Source organism: Calonectris borealis, chromosome 11 (assembly GCF_964195595.1).
Source record: "Calonectris borealis chromosome 11, bCalBor7.hap1.2, whole genome shotgun sequence".
Taxonomy (NCBI): domain Eukaryota; kingdom Metazoa; phylum Chordata; class Aves; order Procellariiformes; family Procellariidae; genus Calonectris; species Calonectris borealis.
Genome location: NC_134322.1, coordinates 24,252,003 through 24,277,815, shown reverse-complemented (window position 1 = coordinate 24,277,815; position 25,813 = coordinate 24,252,003). Strand labels below are relative to the sequence as shown.

Sequence of the window (25,813 nt, the reverse complement as noted above, 5' to 3'; positions counted from 1 at the left end):
GGGCAATGCAGGGTCTGCGATGCAGAGGGGACCAGGCAACATCCCTGTGCCTGCTCTCTTGCCTGCTCTGGTGTATGATGTGCGGCTTCCTTTGGGACTGGCTGGAAGTCAAACGCAAGGGCAAGAGCTTTCACCACGTGAGTGATGCACTCTCCAACCCTTCCTGTTCCCACCTGGACCACTTCCCCCAGCCCGTGGCATCTGGGAGCTCAGCTACAAGTCACAGCAGAAGAGGGCAAGATGCTTTTTAACTCAGCCCCTCTCTGGAAAAGAAGAAAACCATGAACCACCTTCCCTACAACAAACTGGAGAAGTCTCAGCTTGTACCTCCTCCTTCATTCCCAGCCCCAGCCAGCTCCAGCTGGCAGCTCTCCCTGCATGCTGTGGTCATCAGCATCACAAACAGGGCTGGAGACCTTTCCAGGGCAAGGGATGGGGGGACCCTGCCTCTCCCACGCTTCCTTCACAGGCTGCCATAGGCCATGGCTGTCAGTCACGCCTTCCTCACCCTTCTTGGTGTAGGCCTGGATGGGCACATTCTGCAACTTCTTTGAGTGACAAAACTCTGGACTGCATCGTCTCTTCTGCCCTCTGAAGCATTTCTGGGGTCTCTGATATCCCAGTTTTACCCTTGTGCTCTCCCAAGCCAACAGATCAGTAGAGGAAGTCATTGGGATCCCATAAACATCCCCTGAGGAGATCTCAGATACTGGACCTGCCATCTGGGGAGCACCTGGGACTCTGGCTTAAATGGCATCCGGCAGGACGCTGGGTCTTGCTGCCCACCACAGACACCTTCCATTACCTCTGGCAGAACTTTAACACCTAGTCACCACACACCATGGCTTCCAGAGCAGGACATGAGCCAGGACAGCCCAGGATAGTGGTGCCAGGCTGCTTCTCAGCCTTTGTAAGATGCGGTTACAAGAGGGGCAGAGCAGAGGAGGCTTGGACAGCCTGCGCATGCAGACAGAAAAGAGAATTAGCTGCAGCACAGAGCCCGCAGTCTTTACCATAAATTACCAGCTAGCGTTGGGGGTTGCTCAGACGTCTGGACACGATGCTAGTGCCTTGCACACATGCAGAAAGCACCACTGCAGTGGTGCCAGAAAGCATGTGTGTGGGAAAGCAGCTAACGCACATGCAATAAATTAGGATGTCGTGAGCACATGGAGGCCATGCTACACCGCATGGAGTGCCCACCCATTGCACACGCAGTAAATCCAAGACTGCTGCATGCACAAGGGGCAAATCAGGCAGACTGTTCCCCTTGGAGAGGGGCAGTGGCATGTGTGAGCGGTGACGCAAGGTGATCTACACAGAGGCAAAGAGATGTAAGAGCCTTCCTGGTAAATCAGGACACGCTGTGCATAGTCAGAGAGAGCGCACTGACCGCAGGCACTAAAGCCAGACATGCTGTGAATTTGCAGAGAGGTAACCCTTAATGCGTGCAGTAAATCAGGACATGCTGTGCATGAGCAGAGAGGCTGTAATGCTGCATATGGGCAGTAAATCACCGTGCACTGTACATGCGCAGCAAGGCTACCCCGTACAGGAACAATGAGAGAGGACACATATGTGCAGAGAGCCCATCGGTCCCCTGCAGGCACAGATCAGGACTTGCTGTGCGCTGCCATTTAATGGAGAAAAATTCAGCATGCATATATTTATCCTGGAAATTAAGAGAAAGCCTTGTAGCTGTGCAGGTCATCAGGTTGAGCATGATGTGAAGGACAGAGAATGCCTGAGGCAGGACCAGCAGATGAGGACACACTTTGAATGCATGAGATGAGGGTCAACCAGGAGGTGCTGCATGAGATCGGGGAAGAAATGAGCAAGGTCACCTCACTGTGAAGGAAGGACAGATTTAGGATAACCTGGATATGGCTCAAATAGCAAACAAATGCAGCAAATGTGCCTCTCACCTCCAGAAAAGGGAAAAGAGGGATTAAAACATATCTAGACTTTCATACCCTTTGAAGGAAACTCAGATTCAAGAGAGGAAGGCAAATGGAAACAAAATTTATCACAGATACATTGTCTTAGCGTAACGTAATGATTTTTCTTTGATAATTAACTTAGACAAGGTGATGCAGCGCATTTAGGCTGGTTAGATTTAAGGAAGGAGTTTCATTTGCCACCCAATATGAACCAGTTTCCAATGCTGGAAGTCATGGGTATGGATATAACAGAGGAGGAACCAGCTAATCAAGTAAATGATGGGTTGTATTAAAAGGGATGTCTCTGAGCAAAGAGAAGCTTCTAGCACTGTTCCTCCACCCCAGTCTTGGGATGACCCCACTAATGTTAATAGCAAGCAGTGCAGGGCTGGGAGTGTGGAGTCATCATGCCTGGGACGCATTTTTGGGAGGGACACAGCCACATCACTAGCAAGGCACGGGAAAGATCTCACCCAGAAGATCTGCCTGAGCATGCTGCTTTGGAGACATGCCTCCAAAATTGTGCAAGGAAAAGGAGAGAACTGCTCACAAGTGTAGACTGAAAATTAGGTGGAGGCATCCAAGCATGCATGTTTTGGGACAATTTTCAAACAGGGTACCAGGAGCAAGTAACTGGTTTGAGACAACGCTGGGGAAGCGTACCGAAGGGACTGAGCAAGGGTTGTCTCTGAGTTAGGAGCTGAAACTTGCTCCTTGTGTCAAATATGTTGGTCTTTACGAGAAGATTTGAAAGGAGACATTCAGCTGGGCCATGTGTGTGCCACATGCATGTGTGCGCTACGTATGTGCTACACTGCACATTTTGCTGGTAGCCTGCAGGGATCAGGAACAAATTTCTCTCCTTTGCTATAAACTTTGGCAGCTGACTGTTGGGTTATTTGATCCTTCTGCAGATTGCTGTGGTTGGAGACAGAATACAGGGCACTGTGTTTTCAGTGATATTCAAGCAACTTAGGCATCACTGCTAGGGCCGGGGTTTTAAACTAATCACTAGGCTTGGGCTTAAGGGAATTTCTCTAGGCCAGAGGGGCCGGGAGGGGGCATGGATGATGGACCACACCCTACACACGTCTGAGGGTTTTACCCAGTTCTGCAAGGATCACTCACTGGTGATGCTCTCCAGCCTATGAAGTGTCCGGGACCCCTGATGGCTTGTGCTGGGGTGGGTGATGAGGCTGATGTTGGGCTGGAGGCTAACCCACGTGCTTCATTTCCAGCAGGTCGGAGACATTAGGGACTGTGACAGTTTCAGCACACACGCCCCAGCTTCCAAGGAGGGCAAGCTCAAATTTTGCCCTGAATCAGCCTCTCACCTCTCTTGGTTGCCTCCCTCCTGCAAGACTACATCTTTTGGCCAGTGAAGTCCTGTGCAGGAGTACGCACAGCCCCAAGCTGGCCCACAACCAGGCAGAGCGGCACAGGGCTCGGGGGCTGCGCCAGCTCAGCCCTGACCGCCGTGGAAGAGCATGTTCCCAGCAGTGCTAATCCAATTACGAAACAAACTTCCTTCCTTCATTATCAGGGCCTGCAGCATGCTAAACCAGCTTGGCGATTATGGAGGGCTTAGCGAGGGACTAGAGATCAGGCGATGAATGACAGAGCTCTTTCACTTGCAGAGAGGAGGGACAGAGAACAGAGGCAGCCAGGAGGACACGGGATTGCCGGGACAAGTGGATTGGGAATTGCTACAGACAAAGGTCTCTAGTCAACCTTCATGCTCCCAATGGGGTTAACCTCAAAGCCACATCAGTACGCTCAGGCCCTTGTCCGTCCTGGGGATTAGCATCCTCATGAATGGGGATCCCCCATCACCTCTCTAGCCCTGTCACATGGCTGCCCCCCCTCTTATTTCCAAAAAACACTCATTTCAGTCACAGGACAGCAAAAGGTAGCACTAAAATACCCTTGCAAGAGAGATTCAATCCAAATTTTCTGGGGAGCTCCTGATCAGCTCTCATCACAAACAGAGGATGCAATGCACCAGCCAGACCCAGAGTCATATACTTTCTGTGGGAATCCCAAAATGAGACCTCCCCAGGTCCAAACAGGACCCAGGACCTGCTTGGATCTGCCCCATTTGAGATCACGTCCGTCCCCTGACCCGATGTCAAGCGGTGCGGCTGGTTCTTTGCTACGGCTCTGCGTCCTGCATGCTGCTCCTACATCTTTCTTGTTGGACCTCCTCCACCACATGAGGGCCCACATGGAGCTGGAGGCTCCATTGGGCTGGAGGTGTTGCCCTCAGGTTGCAGTGAATTTGCAGCCCTGTTCATCCCTGGTGCTCAGTCCCTCCTGATAATGCTATGAAGAGGGGAAAAAAACCTAGCTAGACTTAGGGCAGTTCTGCTTCTCTCCAAAAAAAGCCCTTCTTGACTCTGGCCAACACTAACACTGCTTGGAGCAGGAGCGTGGACTAGAGACCTCCTGAGGTCCCTTCCAACCCAAATTATCACATGAGTGTAGCCAGCAGGTCAAAGGAAGTGGTTATTTCCCTTTATTTGGCATTGGTGAAGCCACATCTGAATACTGTGTCCAGTTTTGGATCCCAAGTACAAGGAGAGAGTCTTGCAGAGGGTCACTAGGATGGTCAGGGCCGGAGAACATGTTGTACAAGGAGATTCTTGGGGAATTGAGCTTCTATAGCCTGGAGAAGAGGGGGCTGAGGAAGGATGTAATTGCCACAGGGAGGATTGAGAGCTGCTTAGCTGAAGCACTTGGACACAAAGCCCAGCTCCAGAGCAGTCCTGCTGGTCCGTGACTGTTTCTGGGGAGCTAGTGCGATGCACACAGGTCTCACACCCCTTTGCGCTCAGCAGGGATGCCCCTGAGATGGAGCCAGGCTGCTTGGGCAGGATCTCACCATAAGGCTGTGAGCTCATTCGTACAGCCAGCACTGGCTCCCAGGCAGTTTGCTCCCTGCCACAGTTTCTCAAGAAAGAAAAAAACCACAACACAATATGTGGGGAGGCTCTCCTGCGCCTTTGTTCCCCGGCTGCACGGACCCGAGAAGCCTCTGCTTTGCCAGCCGCAGCCACAGAGAAGGCAGAGCATCCCCCAGGATGAGCTCTGCGCTGGAGCCGTCAGGGCACAGCAGGGCTGCTAAGGGCCTCTGAAACCTTTTAAATGCAGCAAGGGCATCCCAAGAGCATCTCTGCAGATTCTGCATCTCCAGCCCTTTCTGTAGGCTCTGGTGTGGCACTGCTGGGAGAAAAACCCTCCAGCTGGAGTCGCCTCCGTCCTGGCTGGACAAGATGCCTCCCTGGGATGGAGAGAGGCAGACAGAGAGCTGCCAGCAGCCAAGCAGGGCTGTAAGGAGACACCAGGCGCCCCATGAGCTCAAACTGCTGCCTTTTAAGGAGCGGCAGAGGCTGAGGCATCCTGGAACAAACCAACACAGTTTCTGCAGGCTCCCAGCCGCAGCATGCACTTGGGCACCGCACTGGCCATGCCCTATGGTCCCTGCAACAGCTCAAACCTGTGACGGGCAGCCGGGACAGCGATCCTCCAGCTACAGATTGAGTTTGGAAAACCCCAGAGCCCCGGATGGCAGAGCAGGGTTCCTGCCGTGGCTGCAGCACTCACCCACGCAAGGTCCCCGCAGTCCCATCTATCACCTCCGTCCCCCCCAGGAAACCTGCAGGACCAGCTCCTTCCTGGGAGCAGGCGGTGGGGAGGATGATGCTTTTTCACAAAGCCTTCATCGAGCCACCACTAAGATATCCCACCAACGCCCCAAGCGCTTTGCTCCCCTGATGCAAAAGGTTTTGCTGGTCCAGCAGCGAATTTGCCGCTGCCATTCCCTCTGCTGAGCACAGCGGGGCCACCCGGGGGGCGGAGGGGAAAGGGAACACGCTGTAGGGGAGTCACAGCGAGACTGAGCTTAGTCTGACACATGGATGGAGGAAATGTACGTGCGTGGGTACAGTAGCAAGCAACACCAGGAACAAGGTTAAAAGGCAAGGTATGCATTAAATGCTACAGAGCACCAGATGTAGCTTCAGCCAAATGAAGAGAAGGAGCAAGCTGTCCCAAAGACAAGGTGTCAGGAAGACAAAGAACAGGACTGGAGCCACTAAATACCCAGAGGAGGAGAACAGGAGATCTGTGAAATTCAGGGATTTTGCCTAAGACTTACGAGGGGTGAAGGAAAACAAGGAGGCAAAAGATTCCAAAGAGCACCCCCTTCTACAGGGAATAACAGGCAAGTCCACAATCGGCTCATCACTGCCCGTGAAGGGTCCCAAAGACATAGCGAGGATGTGACCACCGGCGTCCCTTGTCCCCTGTGTCTCAGACGAGCGAGCTGGCTGGATCACTTGGGCACACAGGTCTCAGTGTATGCAAGAGCGAACGAAAAATCAATTTGCTTAGAGCTTTTGTGTAATAAAATCCCCCTCCCTGCCATTTTGCCACACCGATCCCCCACTCGAGGTGGTGGGATGCGGGCGTGCGATCCCCATGGAGCAGGAGGTGACCATGCACTGCTTTATTAGGCAGTGGTGCTGCACGTGCGGCCGAGACCAGTCTCTATTTACATTTGGCAAAAGATGGCAGTGAGTACCAAGCACCCGTGCAGGTGGGGGCCACTGCTGGCCTGGCCCCCCGTGCCTTGCTAGCCCCAGGCAGGCCCCCACTCGCCCCCCGCCAGCCTCCTCGCCTGCAGGCACAGCCATTTTGTCTCCCATAGGCAGAGCCAGGCACCCTCACGGAGGCATCTCAGGCCTGTTAACAGATGATTTCTCCCCCTTTTCCTGCACATCGCCTGCCCCCAGGCCTCTCTACGGCCCCAGCTCCAGTCCTTGCGTCCCGAGCTCTGCCCGGAGGCAGGCGAGGGCAGTGGGCAGCCAGCGAGCCCCGCTCAGCTCCTCGCACGGGGGGTCCCCCCAGCACCATCCCAGCGGGCAAACCGGCGCACGGGAGCTCCCCGAGAGAGCGGGACGAGGGGTCTGGCTGCAGCAATCCCCAACAGCGCCGGCCATGCCCAGCAAGCTGCTTGCGGGCTGCTGGTCCGGAGCCCGTCCTTGGCACGGTGGCGCTCAGCCCTGCAGACGGGCCAGTTTTGGGTGCACCCGGCCTCAAGCCTGGCTCGTGGGTGAGGACTATAGGGTACGGATAGCCACCGGGTAAAGCAAGGACATGTGCTCAGCCCCCTTGATGGGCAGCTTGCGGCTGGCGTAGTGATGAATGATCTCCGGCACGCTGTCGAAGGGCGGGCTGTGCTGACCCAGCACGTACTTGTTCTCTTGGGTCCGGGACAGTTTCATGTGCATGAAGCCCTGGCTGCTCCTGCAAGGAGAGATGGAGGCAGGGTTACGGGGTGCAGCTGGCCCCAGCCTCCCGTCACCTCCTGCCCCCCGCCTCCCCCCGAGACAGGCAGCCTGCCCCTACAGCTGGGGGGGACGCTGCTGGCTCCTGTCCCCAGCCACGGTCCTGCCCGCACCGTCCTGCTCTTGGCCAACTCCAGACGAAGCCCACAGCACAAGGGAGGGACATGGCCGGCCACGCTGCACTGTGTCCCCCCAGGGGAGCATGGCAACGCAGCGGGGTGCGAGGGGTCCATCCAGAGATAAGGACAGTGCCCGAGGCTGGGTCGGGTGTGTGCAGGCAGGAGCAGGGGGGCTCTCGCTGCAGGGTGACGTAGGGGCGGTGGCTTTTGTCCCTGGCATGTGGCAAAGCCCCTTTTGCAACCGCCTGGCTCGCACAGGAGGAGCATGGCTCATGTATCCCCAGCCTCACTGTAGCAAAGCAGGATTTTCTCCTTCGGCCCGCAGCCCGTTGCCCGCCCCCACTGCGGGTTCCATAAAACCCGCTCAGCGTAGCAAGGCCATTTCCCGGCACAGCACGGGCACCGAGCCACGCGAGGCTGTGCAGGCAGATCCTGCCACAAGCGCTGATTCCAAGTGACGGGCTAATGGCCCTGTTGCTATTAATTTGCGTCTCCGAGGAGAGCCACAGCCTGTCTGCAGCGTCTGGAATGCACATTACGGCAAAATATTGATGACTTAAAAGCAGACAGGACCTCATCAGCAATGCTGAGCCGCTTCCAGCACTGCACAGGCCAGTCCCATCCCCCCAGCTGGAGACGGTGCCCGTAATGGGCAGCCGGGCTGCATTAGCAGGATGGGTTTGCAATCCATTTAGCGCCAAGAGGCAGGGAGCCGGCCGCCCCAGGGGAGGGCAGGGGGGAGAGCCGCAGCCCCCCGCCAGGGGCTGAGGAAAAGCCATAGCCGGCCGCATCCTGTGTCCCCGCAGTGGGGTGCGGGGAAGAGCTGTGGGGGCACCCCGGGAAGGTGCACAGGTTTATCCTGCACACGCACACGCGGTCGCACCACTAACACGCAGAGCTGCCCACGGGTGCTGCCCTCGGCGCCGCACCCTGTCTGCAGACAGCCCTTGCCTAGCGCTGGCAGGGGAGAGATGCACAGGACCCCAGTGCAGGATCAGTGCCAGTCCAGAGCCAGAGCGCTGTCCACAGAGGGGTGATGCTTGTTGTGTTTTGCCCAAATCAACTCCCCGGGTCTCTGTCACAAGCTCAGGGATCTGACTGAGGCTGGACCACCGGAGAGATGCCCAAGCGAGCACGCTGCATCGCAGCCAGCAGCAGGGATGGGATGAGGACAAGGCGCAGGTGCTGCTCCTGCCAAACGCCTTACAGACACGAGAAAGGACCCAAACCTTTGCAGCATGGCCTCAGCCACTCTCAGGGAGGCGCGAGCCAGGAGGGACTCATTCCCCAAGCGTTTGAGGCAATGACACTACAACTCTGCCCAAGACAGGCAACGTGGGGCCACCTAGCCTGGACCAGCCAGGACTGTCACAGCAGGGTTAAATCCTTCCAGCTACCTGACACAATATGGGTACAGCAGCACAAAAGGGCTTTAGGTCAGCACCAGAGCTCTCTTTCAGACCATCTCCTCGTCTGCGCCTCCTTCCTCAAGGAAGAAAGGAAAGAGTTCAATAAAAAAAAAAAAAATAGAGAGAGACACAGACAGCCAGCTTACAGCTATATAAAAAGCATCCCAGGGGATTTTCCTTGAAAAGGCTCTACAGAGAAAGGCAATGGAGTAAAAATCATGCTCCTGAGGCTGTGGGCTCTCTGCAAGCACAGCCCAGGACAGGCAATGCCCGAGCAGCTCCTGGATGGGCTGCGGTCTCCTCTGGGGAGACACATGCCGTGTGAGAAGACGATTTGGCCATTTTTGCCACAAGGCTAAGAATGGGCAGTAAGAAGTACGGAAAAAAACCCCAAAGAAATGGGTGACTGGTTTGTAGAGGGGTGATGGAAAGGGGCACCCATGCTGGGAAGGGAGGAAGTCCCATCCACAACCCCAATGCCACCTCCCAGGCTCTCCAACACAGATGCTGGCTAATGCCACCCACGAGGCGATGGCTGAGAGGACCTCTCGCAACCTCGAATACGACTCATCTACCAGCAGAAGCTGTCGCTTCAAAATTGCTCGCAAGCCAGGGCGAGGAAAAAGTATTGAGAAAATTAAAACATCAGTAAAAATTCCGACAGAAAAAAGGAAAGGAGGGAGCTTTTCCGGAAAGGCTTGTTGTCTGATCTGAAAGCTATAAGTGCACAAGGAAGAAAGAATATTTTCAGCTAAACTTCTGCCCTGGTTTGGTGCTGAAGGCAGCAAAGTGTAAAAAAAGCATAGAGAGAGACGGAGCAATCTAATTCACAGTTGTGTCACTGGGAAATAAACAAGGGAGGCTGAAACCACCAGGGAGCAATGCAGGTACAGAGACCACTGGGGAAACTTAAAATATATTGAGAAAAGCATAAGGATACGTGGCCTGTTGTTGGGCAGAGATGACTGAAGTGCTCAATAAACACTTTTTTCACATCTGCGAGGAACAGAGCTAATATACTTGTCCGGCAGGAGGGCAAGAAGGTATTCGCTAATCCATCATTATCTTCAGGACAGTAACAGCTTTGATTTCGCGGGTTTGGGCTGCCCCAATAGTCCCGAAACAGCTGGATGAGGAGCTATGGGCAGCTTCTCCCTGGCAGGACATGTGCGGCAACGCTTCATGCAGTTTTGGCATAAGGGAATCTGGAAAACTTGGGGAGGGTGCAGAAACCCAAGCAGAAACCAAGCCGTGCTGTGGGGGTGAGGTTTCCCTGCTGGGAAACCAAAGCAGCGTAATGCCCTCTCTACATCACGACTGAGCAAGGGCTTCAATGGTTACGTGGGCTGGGGAGGCAGGGATGGGTACCCATGTTTCTATCAACAACGGGATCACACAAACTTTATTTTCCGATGAAACTAAGCTACAAAAAAACTGGGGTAACAAAAAGCCAGAGCTGGAAGTTTTAAGCAGACACATTCGAGTGAGCAGTGAGGCACATAATTTTATTCGTCTGAGGGATTACTAGCAGTGCCAAGGGAAGAGCAGTGTGCCTCCAGATCTACAAGCCCTCCCAAGAGATACTTTTGCCAGACACCAAACCAGAAGCCTGTGCCACACCGCAGAGAAGTGTGGACTTCATATTCCAGCCATTTCTGACCACACCGTGGTCGTCTCAGAGTTACTCCATTGGCACGGGCACACGTTCGCGTGGGGCACCCACCCGCAAGGGGTCACCCACAGCACTGGGTCACCCCTGCTCTGGGTCCACCACCCCCCCAGCCCCATCCAGGCTCACTCACTTCAAGGAGAGGGAGAAGTCGTTCTTGCTGGTCTCACTGTTGCGCACCAAGTAGCTGGCCTCCTTGCACAGCCTCAGCAGCGTCTCCGCGTCCGTCCGGCTGATGGCCCCGTGGTACCAGCTGCAGGCGGGAGAGGGACCGGCTGTGCCAGGCAGAGAGCGGACACCCTGGGCAGGACTCTGCCCCGGGGCAGCAGCAACACCGGCACCCCCAGCACCTCCCCGGGGACTCGTTCGAGGAGAGGGATGTGGGTGGCACGGCCAAGGTTGGGGGACAAGGGGCAGGTGCCACTGGGCAGCTTAGGGGGATGCTGAGGGCACGTGGGGATACCACAACTGCGAGAAGGGCGGAAGGGACAAGCAGGCAGGAACACAGGGCCAGGGAAGAGGGGAAGAAGCAGGTCTGCCCCAGGGCTCCTCGTGGCGTGGCCACAGGGATCCCGGAGCAGGCGGAGGGGTCAGGCAGGACTCACCACTGGCTCTCCAGGGGCAGGGCAGGGTCAATCCTCTCCCCAACGAAGGGGCCAGGCTCGGTGATCAGCGTCTTCGTGCTCTTGAGGCTGCTGGAGCCATGCCTGAGGGCAGCCCTGGCCTTCTCCTCCCTGCAGGGCGAGGTGCGGCCGTACCCCAGCCCCTCTGATGGACCTGCAAGACAGACATGCGTCGCAGCCGACGGCGGGACAGGCGGACAGGCTGGGCCCCCAGCTTTCCCCCCAGAGAGGGAGTCCACAGAAAAAGCCAGAGCCACGTCACATCACATCACGCTGGGTCCCTTCCCCCTGCCCCAGCCCCCTGCTTTAAGCAAGGGCAGAGCAGCTCTTGGACTGCTGCTCCCTGCAGTGCCCCAGATAGACCAGGTCGGGTCCCCACCACGCCAGGCCTGGGGTCCTCGCAGCGCCCGAGCCCCTGGAAATATTTTCCAGGGAGGTTTCAAAAGCTCAGAGAGGTTTTGCTAATGCAACCAGAGATTCAGCGGTTGCGGCATAGAATTAAGTGAGAAGCAGTAAGGAGAGGCTCTCCAATCTTGGAGGGAAAAAAAAATTTAAATTAAATTAAAAAAAAAGAGGAGGGGGGAAACGGAGCTAAAGGGAGCAGTCAGTTTGGAACGATGGACACATTTCTGCCAAGCTCCTGGGGTGAAAAAAATAATTCCCCGAGGCAGGAAGGGGACATTTCGCCTGCGAGGTGCCTCCCTGACGCAGCCGCCTGCCCAGCACCAGCCCAACCACGGCCCCCGCACACCGACAGAGCCCGGCGGCCCAGTGCCTGCCGCCCGGCCAGCGGCGGGGGATTAACCGAGAAGCGCCCCGGGGACCCAGCCTCCCGCCGACTGTTATTTCCGCGCGGGATGATTTCAGCATTAACAATATTGTTTCTCCCTCCTCCAGAGAGTTCATTATTGCTCCCCTGCAATGCAAGCCCCCTCGCACAAATTACTTATCGATCGGGCAGAGCTGCCTTGACACGAGGCTGCCAGTGGCTGATGCCGCGGAGGCACAGGCACCCTGGAGGCGGCCGAGCCCGGGCGCCGCAGCTCCCCTTACCCCCAGGGTAAGCTGGGCATCCCCAGCTGGGCAGCTTCCCCCCCGCTGTGCTCCCCATCTGCTGGAAGGGGAGGCTGGTCCTGGCTCAGCCCCCTGCCCACTGCTGGCCGCCGGGGCTCCAGGCAGGGGCAAAGGCTTTCGGAGCAGCCCCATCCCTGCAGGCAGCGAGGACATGCTCCAGCATCCTCCCCCCCAGCCCCGGCAGCAAGGCAGGGCGATGCTGAGGCCACGCTGCTGTGGGGCAAAGGCAAAAAATACCCAGAAAGGGATGTTTTTCTCTCTAGCAGGGCATCCTCTAAGGCGGCCCTTGAGGGGAACCTTGTCTGGGCCCTGCACAGGCGAGCAGGTCTGCAGCTCCCCCAGCACCGAGAATAGAGGAAGGCAACCAAAGAGAAACCCAGCCAAAATCCTCTGCAGCTTAGCATGGCTTAAAACCCCCCGAGAAGGAGCTCGGGGAGGAGGTGCCCGGCATTAAGGTTTGACAAGCCCTGCCTCTGCAGCGGTCTGACTTTTCACTGGCCAGGCTCGCCCTCGTACATAACATCAAGGCTTCAATTTCAACTCGTCACCTTAAAAAATTGGGGCAATCGTTAAAAAGCCAGACAATCAAAACACTGAAGTGTTTGCTGGTGGCACAAAGTCATCACATTAGAGGCTCAGAAGAAATGCATTGCACCTGTCAGAGAGAGGCAGAGGCATGTACATGATTAAACAGGACATTAAAAACAAGGCCCTTGGAGTAAGACGACATCCTTCAAGAAGTTCAAGTCACCCCCAGACAGGGGAAGTAGAAAATGAGACAAAATTCTGGCAAGATAAACTTAACACAACAAAGCAAGTCAGGAAAAAAAAGAGACTTTGTGTTGCTAAAACCAGAAAAAATGACAAACTGATGTGTTCATCAGGAGCAGGATGCATGTCAGAGCAACTGCGGGGATAATAAATGACGGGGGAAGAGAGGAGGCTGTGTAGTAAAGAAATTAATTTTTCTTGACACCTGCATTCATTGTAGGAAGAGGATCAGGAAGTTTCCCCCTGCCAAGACCTTTCTTTTTCAGGACTGATCTCGGCGTTTAGCATCCCTGTGGGTTTGGGGCAGTACTCCGACGCGGCCCCAGCAGAGCAGCCGCATCGCTCTAAGGTGCCCCTACGATCAGCAGCGAAATCAGCTGTCACGTGCAACCTCGTGCGCAGACCCCCCTGGGAGGCAGCAAAAGCCATACCGCTGGGCTTTTTTACGAAGCTCTGCAGGGATCTGGGTAACTGCAGATAAGGAAATCAGACATCTGCACCTGGCAGGTCGCAGTGTCTACCAGGAGCAGTGTTAGTGATGCACGGGCAGACACGGCACGCCAGGGTGCAGCCACCGGTTCGCAGAGAAAAAGTCACGTCTCGCAGATCCATCCCAGTTCCCCGCGAGAGCAGCAGCACGTGACCGAGGCCAGCCCGACCCCAAAAGCCCGGGTGGCTTTCGACAAACCCCCCCACCTAATGCTCTTGGCAAAACCCTAATCTACCACAGCATAAGAGCAAGGTCTTTAAAATATTAATAATGGGTTAAAAGAGAAGCAGCAATATTTGGCTTTCATAAGGGAGACTGCCAGCGGAGTCCAAGAGGGATTTACAAGGGGGCTCTGCCGCTCGGCAGACACAAAAGCGGCTTCACAACAAGGCAAACCTGAGATGACAAAGTGTGCCTGGGAGATTTAGCTGTTCAGGATAGCAAAAACAAGAGCGAAGAATCCAGAGGGACCTCCTGCCACTGAGCAGCAAGGTAATAAAATAGCAGAGGAAACGGAGCAGTGCTAAATGACGAAGGGAGGCGCACAGAGAAAAAAACAACCTCAACCTCAGCGGTGGGATCTGAATTAGCTGCTACCACACCTGAAAGGGACCTGGGTATTAAGAGTTGCAAGAAAACATCAGCTAAATGCTCAGAGCAGTTGTCAAGAAGACCGTAAAAGCAGCCATCAAACGTTGGGAATTTGGAGGCAAAGAGGAGAGAACAAAAGAGAAGGCAATAACTCTGCCACTGAATAATCCCCTGGTGCAGCTCGACTGCTGCATGCAAAGAGGCATCGTGGAGCTGGAGAAGATGCAGAAGAGGCAAGGACAAACGACTAGTGTCCGGCACAGGACAAGTGAATGAGCCAGGAGGAGCTGGGGGAAGGCGGAGGAGGAGGGTGGATGTCTGGCAGCGCCCACAGGCAGCAGGCAGAGCCCTGCCAGGTCCGGGCAAGCTCCGAGGCGTTGCAGCATCCCGGCGCCGGCGGGGCAGCAAGGCAGGGTCGCAGTGAGCACCAGCCGCAGCCCCCCCGGACACCCCGCTGTCACGTGAGACCCACCGTTGGCGTCTTCGTAGCTGGGCTGGCCGTGCTGCAGAGGGACGGAGGCACTGGACTCACCGTCCGGGGGGCTTTCACCGCTGTCGAGCTGTCCCACCGGCGGTGGCCATGGCAGGTCTTTAATGACCTTGATTTCAACTGGATGGGGGGGGTGGGGTGGTGGGAAAGAGAGAGAAAGAGAAAGAGAGAAAGATAGGGCTTAGAAAAAACCGTCAGCAACACCAGGCCCACGGAGAAGGAGAGCAGTTGTGGGGGGAAAGACCTGAGGAATAAATTCCCAGGAGCCCTAGGCCAGCTTGACCATCTCGTCTCCTCCCCAGCACCGAGCAGGAACAGGCCTAACGTGGGGCACATTCCCGGTGGAGAGACCCTGCTCCTCCATCAGCTTTCCCAGCTGACCCCCCTCTGGGGTGGGGAGGAGCCTGCGATCACCCCTGTTCCATCCGTCCGGGGGACCTTGGCCAAGCGTCCCATTGCCAGCTGTCCTGCCCGTCCATCTGTGCCCCGGGCACTTCCCAGCCACCCCACGGGGTCCAGGTTCCCCTGCCAGGCGCCAGCGGGTTGCTGCCTCGTGCTGGTACTGGGTGCCCATCAGCAGGGGTCTCGCAGACCCCCCAAAGGGGGAAAAGAGCCAGCAGAGAGATCCCGGCATCGCAGGAGAGGAGAAACGCACTGCGAAGAAAACAGGCAGCGGGTCCTAAAGAGGCCCAGGGCACGGCAACCTGACTCCCTCGGGACTTGGAGCAAGCCCGCAGTGCCCTGGGGAGCGCCCACGTGCATCCACGTGCGAGCCAGACCTGTGAACACGCCACCTCCATCCAGGGACATCGAGCAAGGCGGCTCATCCACCCAGATCTGGAGCACAGACACCTCAGCACAAACCCAGCCCGGCCGCACACCGCATTTCATGACGGAGCCCAACAAGCCGAATCCTCGGCACAGCGTGCCGCGGGCACCGGCCCCACACCCGGCCGAGTCCCAGCGGCACAAGTGCAACCCCAGGCACGAGCAGACGCCATGGCGTCGAGCCCAGCACACACATCTCCAGCTCAGAGAGCCCAAACCCAAAAGGTGACCCACTCCCAAGCCGAATCTCCACGTCTCTCTCCGCCAGCATCCCCGCGCAGCACCCCCAACCACCGGCTCAATCGCCTTGTGCACGCCGGCTGCAGCGGAGATGCACACTGCTGCAATTAAAATGCATCCTAGATACGAGTGTGGCAATTAGCCAGCGCCGGCGGAGGAGCCAGCACTAATGCACAGCATGGATTTCCTCATTAACAAACACAAACACAATCGATCCCGCAGCACAGATAAATAGGTCAGGGGGCCGGACGATCACCTGGCCAAAGGCTCCTGGGTGAGCGCCCAGCTCTCCTCCTGCCCTGAGGAAGGAGTGATCTGCTTGAGCCCAGGGTCGAGCCTCTCGCCTGCAATTTGGGGCTCAACTTGCATCGGAGGCTGTGATCAGTAGAGGGGGGAAGAGGCAACGAGAGATGGGCACTGGACAGGCTGCCAAGGCAGCTCCATCCACCACTTCACCCAGCCTGGCTCCCTGCTGAAGAGAAACAGCCTCTGCAAGTGCACCAGCGCTCCCTGAGTCATAGAAACGCAGAGGCCAACACTACTGACCCTCAAAAGACAAAGGAACCTCAAGAAGCTTCCCCCTGCAAAACAACGCAGCATTGGTTGCTTTATGGCTGCTATCCATCCTTCATGGCTGCTCCCGTCACTCACCTGCAAAGGCTTTGGAGATCCGCTCCTTCTTCCACTCCCAGGGCTGGTCGTACTCCTCAGGTGGCCGCTCGTCGTCCTCGGGCAGCCGGGACTCCCTGGGTCTGGGGCAAGCAGGGCGGTCACTGTCCATGTCCAGCCCTCCAAGCACAGGCTCGTAGGGGGTGTCGTAGAGGTGCAGCGGCCGGGCGGGAGCCTCCCGTAAGCCCTTCTGGCGGATCTCTAGCCGGAGAAGAGGGAAAAGACCATGAGCTGTTTGCCCAACGCAGCCCGGCCATGGTCCCCAAAGCCCTGCTAGATGAAAAGGCTCAATTTCACCCAAGGGTGACATGGGGTAGGAAGAATCAGCGGTGGAGGAGATCCCCCAAACCTCCAGCAAGCACCTGCCAGAAGCGGGGGAACTGCTGGGCAGCAGGATCCTGAGCAGTCCACAGCACCAAGATGCCTTCTTTCCCCACGGTACAACATCCCCACTCTTGGGCAGCCCTCCAAAGCGGGGTCCATGGGGACAGCGCACCCCAGAGCCTGATTCCCTGCGAGCAGCGAGGCCGGGTTTCTTCCCTGGAACCCCAGTGTGGTTAGTTAAATAAAATGCCCTTCCCTCGAGCAAAACAAAAGTCTCTCTCATAGACATAAGCAGCCTCTTTGCCGCTTGCCGATTTTTCCAAGAAATGCAATGGTCTAGTCCAAAAAGCCACATGAGCTTTCCAGAAACCACTCACTCCAGGAAAACCACGGGACTGCAAAGCAGAGCCAGAGCCTGGAGCGCGCAAGCCGGCAGAGCGACCCTGTGTGCGCCGCAGCGGCAAGAGCAATGCCTTTGGGAGCACACGCTCTCACCTGGCCTGCTTTCCAGCCATGAACAAGCCCACTGGGGACCCCACTGGTGCAGCAGACAACGGCACGCTCCGGCCCAGTCCTAACTGAATTAAATAGCTCCCACATCCATCTTCGTTTTATGCCAGACGCATCGAATGTCAGGTCTCTCCTGGCCCGGCCTGGCGGGCAGGCACGGTGATCCCGGGGGCCAGCACCGCAGGCAGAAATATCAAGGTGCCTTTATTGCTCGGGTAGCCTTTGTGAGGGCTCTGGCTATGGCAAGCCCATGGCACACAGCTAAAGCTGTGAAAATTTGCCTGCAAAGCGGCTGTGCACCACCGCAGCAATTGCCCAGGTTTGCCTTGTCTGGAGGACCTGGTGCTGTCACAGGCTACAAGAAACAGAGTACAGTGGCCACCAAATTCAAACAGCAGGGATCAGAGGCGCAAAGAGTGGCCTTTGCACGGAGCCTTCCACCTTACCAGCCATCATCTTCTGGGCTTCATACGGCTCCATGTATCCATCGTTCTCCATCACCTTCTCCAGCCCTGCCTGGCTACCAGCCACCTGCGCCGCATCGAAGGGATCTGCGTAGTCCTCCAGCACAGCCAACTGGAAGAAGGGAAGGGTAGGAGAAGGGTCAGGGTACTCCCTGATTTTCTAGGGGGGGTCAGGGACCAGTTGAAGCCCCTTGAAACCTCACCACAAGCTCTGCTAGCAGCAGCCAGAGCAGCAGCCGGGACCCCGAGCCCGCATCATGGCAGCTCCGCAGAGCAGCTGCTGGCAGCTGACGGCTTTCCAGGCACCGGCGCTTGGCCGTGGAAATGCTCCAGCCTTTGTCCCGAAAGCTGGGGCAGAGCCAAGCAGAGCAGAAGGCAGCCCGGCCTCCTCCCCTACCATCGGCTCGGCGCTGCCAGCGCCCACGCAGATGCCCCGGCAAGGCCCCCACCGCAGTGCACGGCTGACGGCAGTGCCATCCCCCCCCGTGGCACGCAGATGGTCTCCCTGCATGCAGCCACATTTCATCGCCCGAGGTGGAGAAGGGGTGCAGATCCTAGTACGGGGGTGTCAACTGGCACTGGCACCAGTTCCCTGACTGGGAACTCACTGGTTATTTTCCAGAGCTCCCGCAGGCTCGTTTGAAGACATTTCTTAACAAAAGGGCTACAAACAGCCTACAGCTTCCTCTCCCCTCCCTCCCAGGCCCCCGCAGCATCCCCACAGGCATCCCAAGTAACACAAGACAGGACTCCTCCATACAATCAGGAGTCACTGGGAAGCAGGACCAGGAGCCCCTCAAGTGCCATGTCACGGGGATGGCACAAAAGGCCCAAGGTTTGCCCTTACTAGCAAAAAAGAGACGATCCTACAGTAGGATATGGGGCATGTCCCAGAGCTTGATCCCCACCAGCGCTGGAGCCACACGCCTGCTCCAGCACGTCAGCAACTTCACGGCTGCAGCACCCCATCGCATGATGCCGCAGCCCCCGCAAGCCTGGAGTTGTACATCCCACTTCCAGCCCAAAAGCCTGGTCCCAAAACAGGGCCAGGCACTATTTCCAGCAGGGTCCGAGTGCACCCAAGCACCTTTGCCAGGGTCTGCTCGCCCACCAGGATGCAAACCCCAGGCTGGACCATCCAGCGAGATGGGTTTTGACACAACGCGAGGTACGCAATGCTCCCACAGCAAGGACCAAATGGCCCGAGCACAGCGCAGCGGCTGCCTAATCCCACCCGGCGCCAGGCTCTGTCCTCACCGCCATGCTGTCCCTGCTCCTGGCCGGCCTTGGAGACCAGGGCCGCTCACGCATTCCTCTCTGGCTCCCATAATCAGCTCAAAGCAAAACACTTCTTCCTCCTTCCTGTGCAAAACGGCCCGACAATAGCCTTGAGCAGCAAAACTCAGCAGGAAAAGGGAACAGGAACTGGAGCTGTAAACACCTCTGTGCAGCCCTGAGCCTTTGCACCCCTCCGAGCTGCGGGAGGAACGCAGCTCGCCGTGCCCCGGCTCACCACATCCTCCGTAAACGTCCCGGCTCCGGGCTCCCCAGGCGACCGACGCAGTGGGGAGCTGGGGCAGCTCTCCAAGCCCGGCCCCTCCGTACTGGGGCACGAGCGAGCAGCGGAGCATCATCCCCAGAGCAAACCCTGCCAGCCACAGGGCTCACAGCCACCTCGGGCGAGTGCAAAGCGGGTTCAAATGTGGGAGCAAACAGATGCTCTCACCCCTCGGCAAGGCAGCAGTGGGACAGATGGGTGCTCGGGGTACCGGCCTCCGCCAGGGGAGAGGGAAAAAGCAAAACCTCCCGCCGGCTCTGCAGGCAGGGCCCGGTGCCAGCGAGCCAGGAACAGCCAGCCCCTGGCTTTGCAGTGGGAGACAAGAAATCTGCCCTCACCTCCATCATCTGAGGGAGATGCGGCATCGCTCAGCCCCCGCCAGGCACCGGGGACACCAAGGGGCAACGCTGAGCCCAGGGGGCTGCAGCCCGTTGCTTGCCACCGCTGGGGCGAAATCCCCCAGGGAAATCTAAGTCTCCAGTGACTCTTGCAGCTGCTTGGTCTCTGGGACCCGGCGTAATGCCCGTGGGGCAGGGAGATGAGCGACAGTGACTGCAAATTCACGGCAGGAAGCCCCTCTGTTTTCTAAACATCCTTTTCTTCAAGGCAAAGAGGGGTTCAGCCTGCAGCAGGCAGGTGCTTCCCACCGGCTGCCTGCGAGATCCCGAGGGCAGATCAGCGCCCACCGCTCCAAAGAGCCGGGAGGTCCCGTGGGCTGCTTTGGAAAGCTGCGAAGAGGCTTTCGCTCCGCCGCAACGACATCTGCAGAGCACAGCCCCGCGCCGGCGACAGCTCATCCGCACACGCGCCAGTGCCAAGGGAGGCACAAGCACACAGGCAGGCATCCCGACACGCACAAATGCACAGGCTCGACACGCGAGCGCCTGCGAGATGGGCGACGGGCAGCGCCATGCCCAATGCTCACCCTTTGCAAAGAGCTCTCACAGCTCTACGTGTGCTGCAGGGCTGTGAAACACGGTTTGCTGATCCTCCTGGGCTCGGAAAGGGGTTGCTTGCTTGTTCCTCCCTCCCCGAGACCAACCTGCCCACATTCAAACCTGCTATGTACCCTATTTGCTAGATTAATTTCGCTAGACAGACATAGACCCGGATCCTGGACCCTCCCTCTCCCACCCCATAAACACAGAGCAGCTTCAGACAAGACAGGGCACCAGCACAGCAGCTCGGAAGCCGAGAGGCTCCTCCGCACACAGCAGTCGTGCTTCCCAGCTGCAGGAAAGCCCCCTCCGTATTTCCTCGGCACCTAGGTCTGTCCTCCCGGGGAGGGAGGGACACATGAGCCCCAGCAACCTCGCAGGATGGCCCCCACTCAGGTGCCTCCAGCTCCAGGTCTAGAAAGCAGAGGGTGGTGGGGAATCCCAGCACATCTCTGCTGAGAGCCCTAAAACGGGGTATTTTGTTTGCAGGAGGGTGCAGAGGTGCTCAGCAGCAATTAGACAGGATCTGCTGGGCTTAGCTCAGACCCAGATCGAATGGCTCAGATCAGGGGCTTGAGTCTCCGAGCTCCCTAGGTTTAGTGGGGTTTTGCCACACTGGCTTTACTCCTCCACTATCTCAAGGATGCCTCTTCGTGGGAGCCGAGTCTCCCCACCATAGAGTGCTGAGAACGTAAACCCATTCATTTTTTAAATGGTCAGATATCACAGTGGAGAGCCATGGAAAACCTGGGGAGGCAACTCCTAACTGTCTCCAGGAGCATTGCAACCTCGAGATGCCCAGTCAACCAAGAGAGGACGGCACCCCGAGCCCCGAGGCTGGAGGGGCTGGAGGCTCCAGCTGGTGCTGGGAACGGGGCAGGGCTCTTGGAGGGCAAACGGCAGGGATCACGCAATTACCAATCGCATCCTAATGTCCTTGCACGTGGGGCCAAATTAAAGTTGCTCAGGAAACTGCACCTCTGACATTTCCTAATCCGAGCGCTGGACATCACGAGCTGCGCGGGGCTCTCTGCGGCAGCCGCGGTGCACGCAGCCGCTCTCCCAGCGCAGGAGGGGGCTGCAGCCATGGGCAGGGCAGCTCCCAGGGGTGCCGCAGGCCTGCCCTGGTCCAGTCAAAGGACAGGCATTTCCACGCTTCGCTGACCGCCCGTGTCGCGGAGGGAGCTGCTCACCACCTGGCCCATCCCACCGCACCGCTCAGATCCCGGGTACCGAGGCATGGCCTGCTCACACACAGCACAAACTTTGCTGGATTTGAAATCATTTGGGTGCAAAGCACACGCCTGACACGCAAAGCCACCGACCCGGGACAGCTCTTGGTGCAGAGCAGTCCTTCAGAGAGCAGCCAGGCACCACCGGCACTTGGACACACGTCCTCTTTGTGCACCTGAGTGTTCTTCACGCATTTATCTGCCATGGCAATGCACACCCAGACCCCTGCTGCAGTACCGAGGCCGCTCTCGCTCTATTATTTATGCCAACTGTAAGAAAAAAAGAAAATCAAAAGAAAATTAAGGCAACGGGCCAGATCATCACTGGATTCTCACAGTGAAACAGTTTTTACGCTGCCCACCAGGGAAGGCAACAGACGGCAGCTCTTCAAGAGAGTTCACAGTTCAGACACTGAGATCCCAGGGCAGAGCGAGGGCTCTTTGCCCCATCTTGCCTACAAACGTCCCACCTGCCACCACCTTTTGCCACAACAAGACGCTCTACTTTATAGAGAGGTTCCCAGAGGACACCTGGGGAGATCCTTCACTTTATAAACAAGTTTCTTGCCCCGGAGATAAAGCGTGTTTGTGGTCCCCCCAAGAGATTGCTGGGTTTCACGCTGGAGCCACTCTGAGTTACAACCAAACTCACTGCGTTCTTTCCGTCAGGTGCAAGATTTCCTCAGTTTTACCCATCTTGCAGCTTGGTTTTCGGTGGACGCCAAAGCCAAACCCAAAAGCAAACCAAGCGCTGGCCTTCCAAGAAGGGTCTGGTCCCCTGCCCAAGGGGAATGGCTGGGCCGGGCGGTGACCCCACAGCTGCACCCGTGGCACGGAAGGAGGGAGTGCGGGGCGGACAGCACAGCATCGCGCAGGATGACTCAGTTCAGGGAGGCTCTCACAGGAAAGACACACGCCCAAGAGCTTCCTGGCCGGCCGTTCCCACACCCCGCAGCACTGACCCTGCGCTCCCAGCAAAAACGCCAGCGACCGGTCCCGGCGGGCACGAGACAAAGCCCTCCCTGGGCAGATCCCCAACCTCGTCCCCAAGCACGCCATGCCCTGGGTGCAGGCGTCGCCACGCAGGGAGATCCCTGACCAAATCTCTCCCCACTGCATCCTGGTGGCATTGCTCCTCACGCCTAATCCAAACATGGCAGAGAAGACATCTCCAGGGTATCCACCTCGCTCAGGTGAGCTCTACAGGGCCAGTCTGTTGGCCACTGCTGTAGGGAAAGGACTGCCCCGACCACGCAGATGGAGAGTTCCCAGAGGACACCTGGAGTCCCCACCATATCCAGCAAGCATTTGTAATGGAGCAGGAGCCACCGCAGAGCTCACTCTAAGCGCGTCCCCTCAAGATGTTGCAGATCCCAGGCAAGGCAGAAAGACGTGACGACTCATGCTATGATGGCAAAGCATCGCGTGGCCCAGGCAGGAGGGATGCCATTGCCAAGATGTTCCTGCCCATCTTCAATTCTCCAGAAGGGGCAGGACAGCTACAGCGGGCACAGGTCCCCCATTCTCAACGCAGCGCCCTTACCGCAAACCACATGGCCTCGGCCAAACCACACAACCAATAACTGGTGGCTGCTCCTTCCACTTCTGTCCTTCCTCGTCCTCCCCGTTTGGAAGGGCTGCACATTTTATTAGAGTGTTTTTCACTGTCAATCATTAGCAAAAAACCTCTATGCTCCAGCAGCCTTGCCTGTACCTAGAATTGTACTTCTCCCTTCATCTTCAGCATCACCACAACTCAAGGCCCACATCCATGGGCTTTTTGGAGTCCCATTCCTTGCAGCAGGTAGGGAACAGTGCCCACCACCTCTTCCTAAGCACGGGAGCACTGAGCCCCCTGTCACAACCATCATCTCGGCTTGAAGAGCTCAGCAGAGGCTCCAGCCTGGCCCCGGCATGCCTTCCCTGCTCCAGGACATCTTGACATCATCGCCAAGAACAAGAGCCGCAAGCATCAGCAACCCCCCAGTAGGCGCCTCCATCCTCCTGGACCACCTCCAGAAAGGACCACCGCGACCTTGCAGCAACCAAGGAACCCTCCCACCACTCAGCCCAAAGTCAAGGCCAGCAGATGGGAGCTGCAAAGGGCACTCAAGCCCAACAGAGACGCTCCACGTGGTGGACACTCCCCGGCTCCTTCAGGGAAACTGTTTTAATGGACAGTTGCATGCACTATCAAATATTCCCACTTTATCTCTGGCTTCACCCAGCCTCCGGAGCTCTGCCTGTGTCCATCACGTACTGGAGCCCTGAAGAATGAGAAACCTCCTCCCCACAGAGGCACACGAGGAGATCAGGAGATAATATTATCACTGTCTATCTTGGATAAGATGAAGGGTCTTCTTTGGCCTCGTGCTGTTAGCAGAGTTTCCCCAAATGTATCCCAGCTTTTGGCTCTCCGGCTTCTCCCCAGCCCTAGGATGCCCACACAGCCCTGGCTGTACCTGTCAGCAGCCCTCGCTTCTCGCAGCTCCTGCTCAGCCCTTTGCGCATCACAGCCCGAGTCCTTCCTACGACCACCACCCACTCCTGGTCCCTCTGATCCCACACCGCGCGTTCCAGAAGAAAAACCATCCAGCCTGCCTCAGCAAACCGCATCACCGCAATGGCACCTCCGGTCCCCGCTGCCAGTGCCCTCCTCCTCCTCTGCTGCCGCTGCGGCCGGTTTACAGGATCCCAGCTCAAAAGGGGGTTTCTGCCAGGCCCCTCCGGAAACCTCCCGGAAGCAATTAGGCAGTACGAGCAACTTTCCAAGATCCACCAGCGACAAGTTTTCTACCTGCTTAAAATACTCCCGAGTGCTCGTTTCGTCGTGCTGCCCGGCGATGCCAGGACCACGGATGGGATCATTGTATCCAGCATTCCCTCCGCCAGCCAGATCTGCAATCCCGTCGAGTTCGCTCGACAAGCCCCGTCTTGCAGGCGGCAGCGCTGGCGGGCACTAATTACCCCTCCTGCCTTTATTTGCGCAGTCCCCACATCAGCCTCTCCACCAAGGAGCCCGGCACCGACAGCCGCAGCCCCGGTGGGTTTATTCCCCTACCGGGTCCTTGTGCTGCCCAGAGCCCGTCTCCCCGCAGGGAGCTTCTCCCCGGCTCCTGCCTCTCGCCGGGGACGTTTCTCGCCTCCTTTCCGGCACTGGCAGCGCCAGGCTCCGCTCTCACCCCCAAGAAGCCGGCTGGGAGGCGGCAGACAAAGAGGCGCTGAGGCTCCCTGACAAAGCAGCACGGCAGCTCAGGGGGGCCTGCCTGCCACCGCTGGCACCAGCAGGCCCTGGCAAGCGGGCAGAGGGCGATCCACGCCGCCGAGCGCAGGCTGGAGGGAGGCCCAGGGCTGCTGGCCCCAGCACCAGAGCGCACCGCAGATAGTCCCGTGCCGCGCGGGGCCTTCCCGGGCCGGAAGGTCTTCACCTCTGTAGAGCACCAAGCACTTGGCTGCAAAGAAACGGCAAGCAGGGCGGGGGGGAAGGTGGCCGGCAGGCCCTGCGCTCTCGCACCTCGGCGAGCGACACTTCCTGCTGGGGACCGTACCTGCCTCCCGCAGGAGCTGGGGCAGAGGCCAGGGCCGCCCCCGCACGCCGCTGCTGCTGACGTGTGACCGGCATGTCGGCGCTGCCGGGGCACGGGGGGGCGCGAAGCGGGAGCCCCTGCAGAGCCCGGCCGTGGCTCCTGCCGCGGCAGGCCCTCGGTGGCTGGGCTCCACCTGCCCTAGGGGTCCCGGCCCTGCTCCTCGCAGCGGGCGACCGGAGCATCCCCCGGGGAGGGCGGCGGGGTGCCTGTGCCAGGCCACTCACCTCCTGCGGCGGCTCGTCGGGTGGCTCGGGGCCGGCCGGGGGCGAGCTGGGGGCGGCGGGTGTCAGCGGCGGCGGCGGGGGGCTGGCGGGCACCTTCTCGACCGCCTCCACTTTGATGAGCCGGTGCTTGGGTGAGACGTACCGGGGCCCGTCGGGGGCGGCGGGCGGCGGCGCCCCGCTGTAGGGGTCCTCGAAGTCGCGCTCCTTCTGCAGCCGGTACGCCGCCACGATGTCGGGCTGGGCGGCGGCCAGCGGCTCGGCGGCGCCCCCGGGCGGCGGGGGCGGCTGCGGCGGCGGCCCGGCGCGGTAGTCGGGCTTGGGCGGCGCGGGGGGAGCGGGCTTGGCGCTGCGGAAGCCCAGGTGCTCGCGGAGCCAGCGGGCCATGGTGCCCACGCACTGCGGAGCCCCGCCGGCCCCCGCCCCGGCTCCCGCCCCGCCGCCGCCGCCGCCGCGCTCCGAGCCGGCCGCCGCTCCGCTCAGCAGCATCGGCGCCGGCGGACTGAGCGCGGCGGCGGAGCCCGGGCCGGGGGGGGAGCGGGGGAGGCGGCCGGGGGAGGCGGCCAGTGCCACCTGCCGGAGCCGCCGCGCCGGCTGCTCCGAGCGGGGCTTCCCCCCCCCGCTCCGCCCGCCCCGCTTCCCCGGACCCGCTCCCCCCGGCACGGCACGGCACGGCACGGCCCGGCGCGGCCCGGCCTCCCCGCCGCCCGGCCCGGCC

At 58.4% G+C, this 25,813-nt stretch overlaps 1 protein-coding gene across 7 annotated transcripts; it reads right to left on the bottom strand.

The window, feature by feature from the left end:
* Window positions 1-5,905: 5,905 nt before the first annotated feature.
* Window positions 5,906-25,503, bottom strand: SHF (Src homology 2 domain containing F). 7 transcript variants are annotated; one of them, XM_075160675.1, is made up of 7 exons: window positions 25,099-25,503; window positions 17,542-17,671; window positions 16,244-16,462; window positions 14,567-14,644; window positions 11,091-11,262; window positions 10,619-10,738; window positions 5,906-7,247 (listed from the first exon to the last, which is right to left on the bottom strand). In XM_075160675.1, the coding sequence occupies exons 1-7, from the start codon at window positions 25,480-25,482 to the stop codon at window positions 7,061-7,063; spliced, it is 1,290 nt and encodes a 429-aa protein (XP_075016776.1). In that variant the 5' UTR covers window positions 25,483-25,503; the 3' UTR covers window positions 5,906-7,060. The 7 variants fall into 7 exon arrangements, with proteins under 7 accessions (XP_075016776.1, XP_075016775.1, XP_075016781.1 ...); XM_075160674.1 differs by having other exon boundaries at window positions 14,507-14,644; window positions 25,099-25,497; XM_075160680.1 differs by lacking the exon at window positions 25,099-25,503 and adding an exon at window positions 24,431-24,622 and having other exon boundaries at window positions 14,507-14,644.
* Window positions 25,504-25,813: the final 310 nt, after the last annotated feature.

What these genes read in the sequence shown, in the direction of transcription:
- SHF (XM_075160674.1), bottom strand. Translation starts at nt 25,482, where the DNA reads ATGGCCCGCTGGCTCCGCGAGCACCTGGGCTTCCGCAGCGCCAAGCCC. An exon ending in AGCCCAGAAGATGATGGCTG is followed by an intron (nt 16,463 to 17,541) that starts GTAAGGTGGAAG and finishes TTCTCCGGCTAG; the next exon opens with AGATCCGCCAGAAGGGCTTA. An exon ending in GACTTCTCCCTCTCCTTGAA is followed by an intron (nt 7,248 to 10,618) that starts GTGAGTGAGCCT and finishes CTCTCCTTGCAG; the next exon opens with GAGCAGCCAGGGCTTCATGC.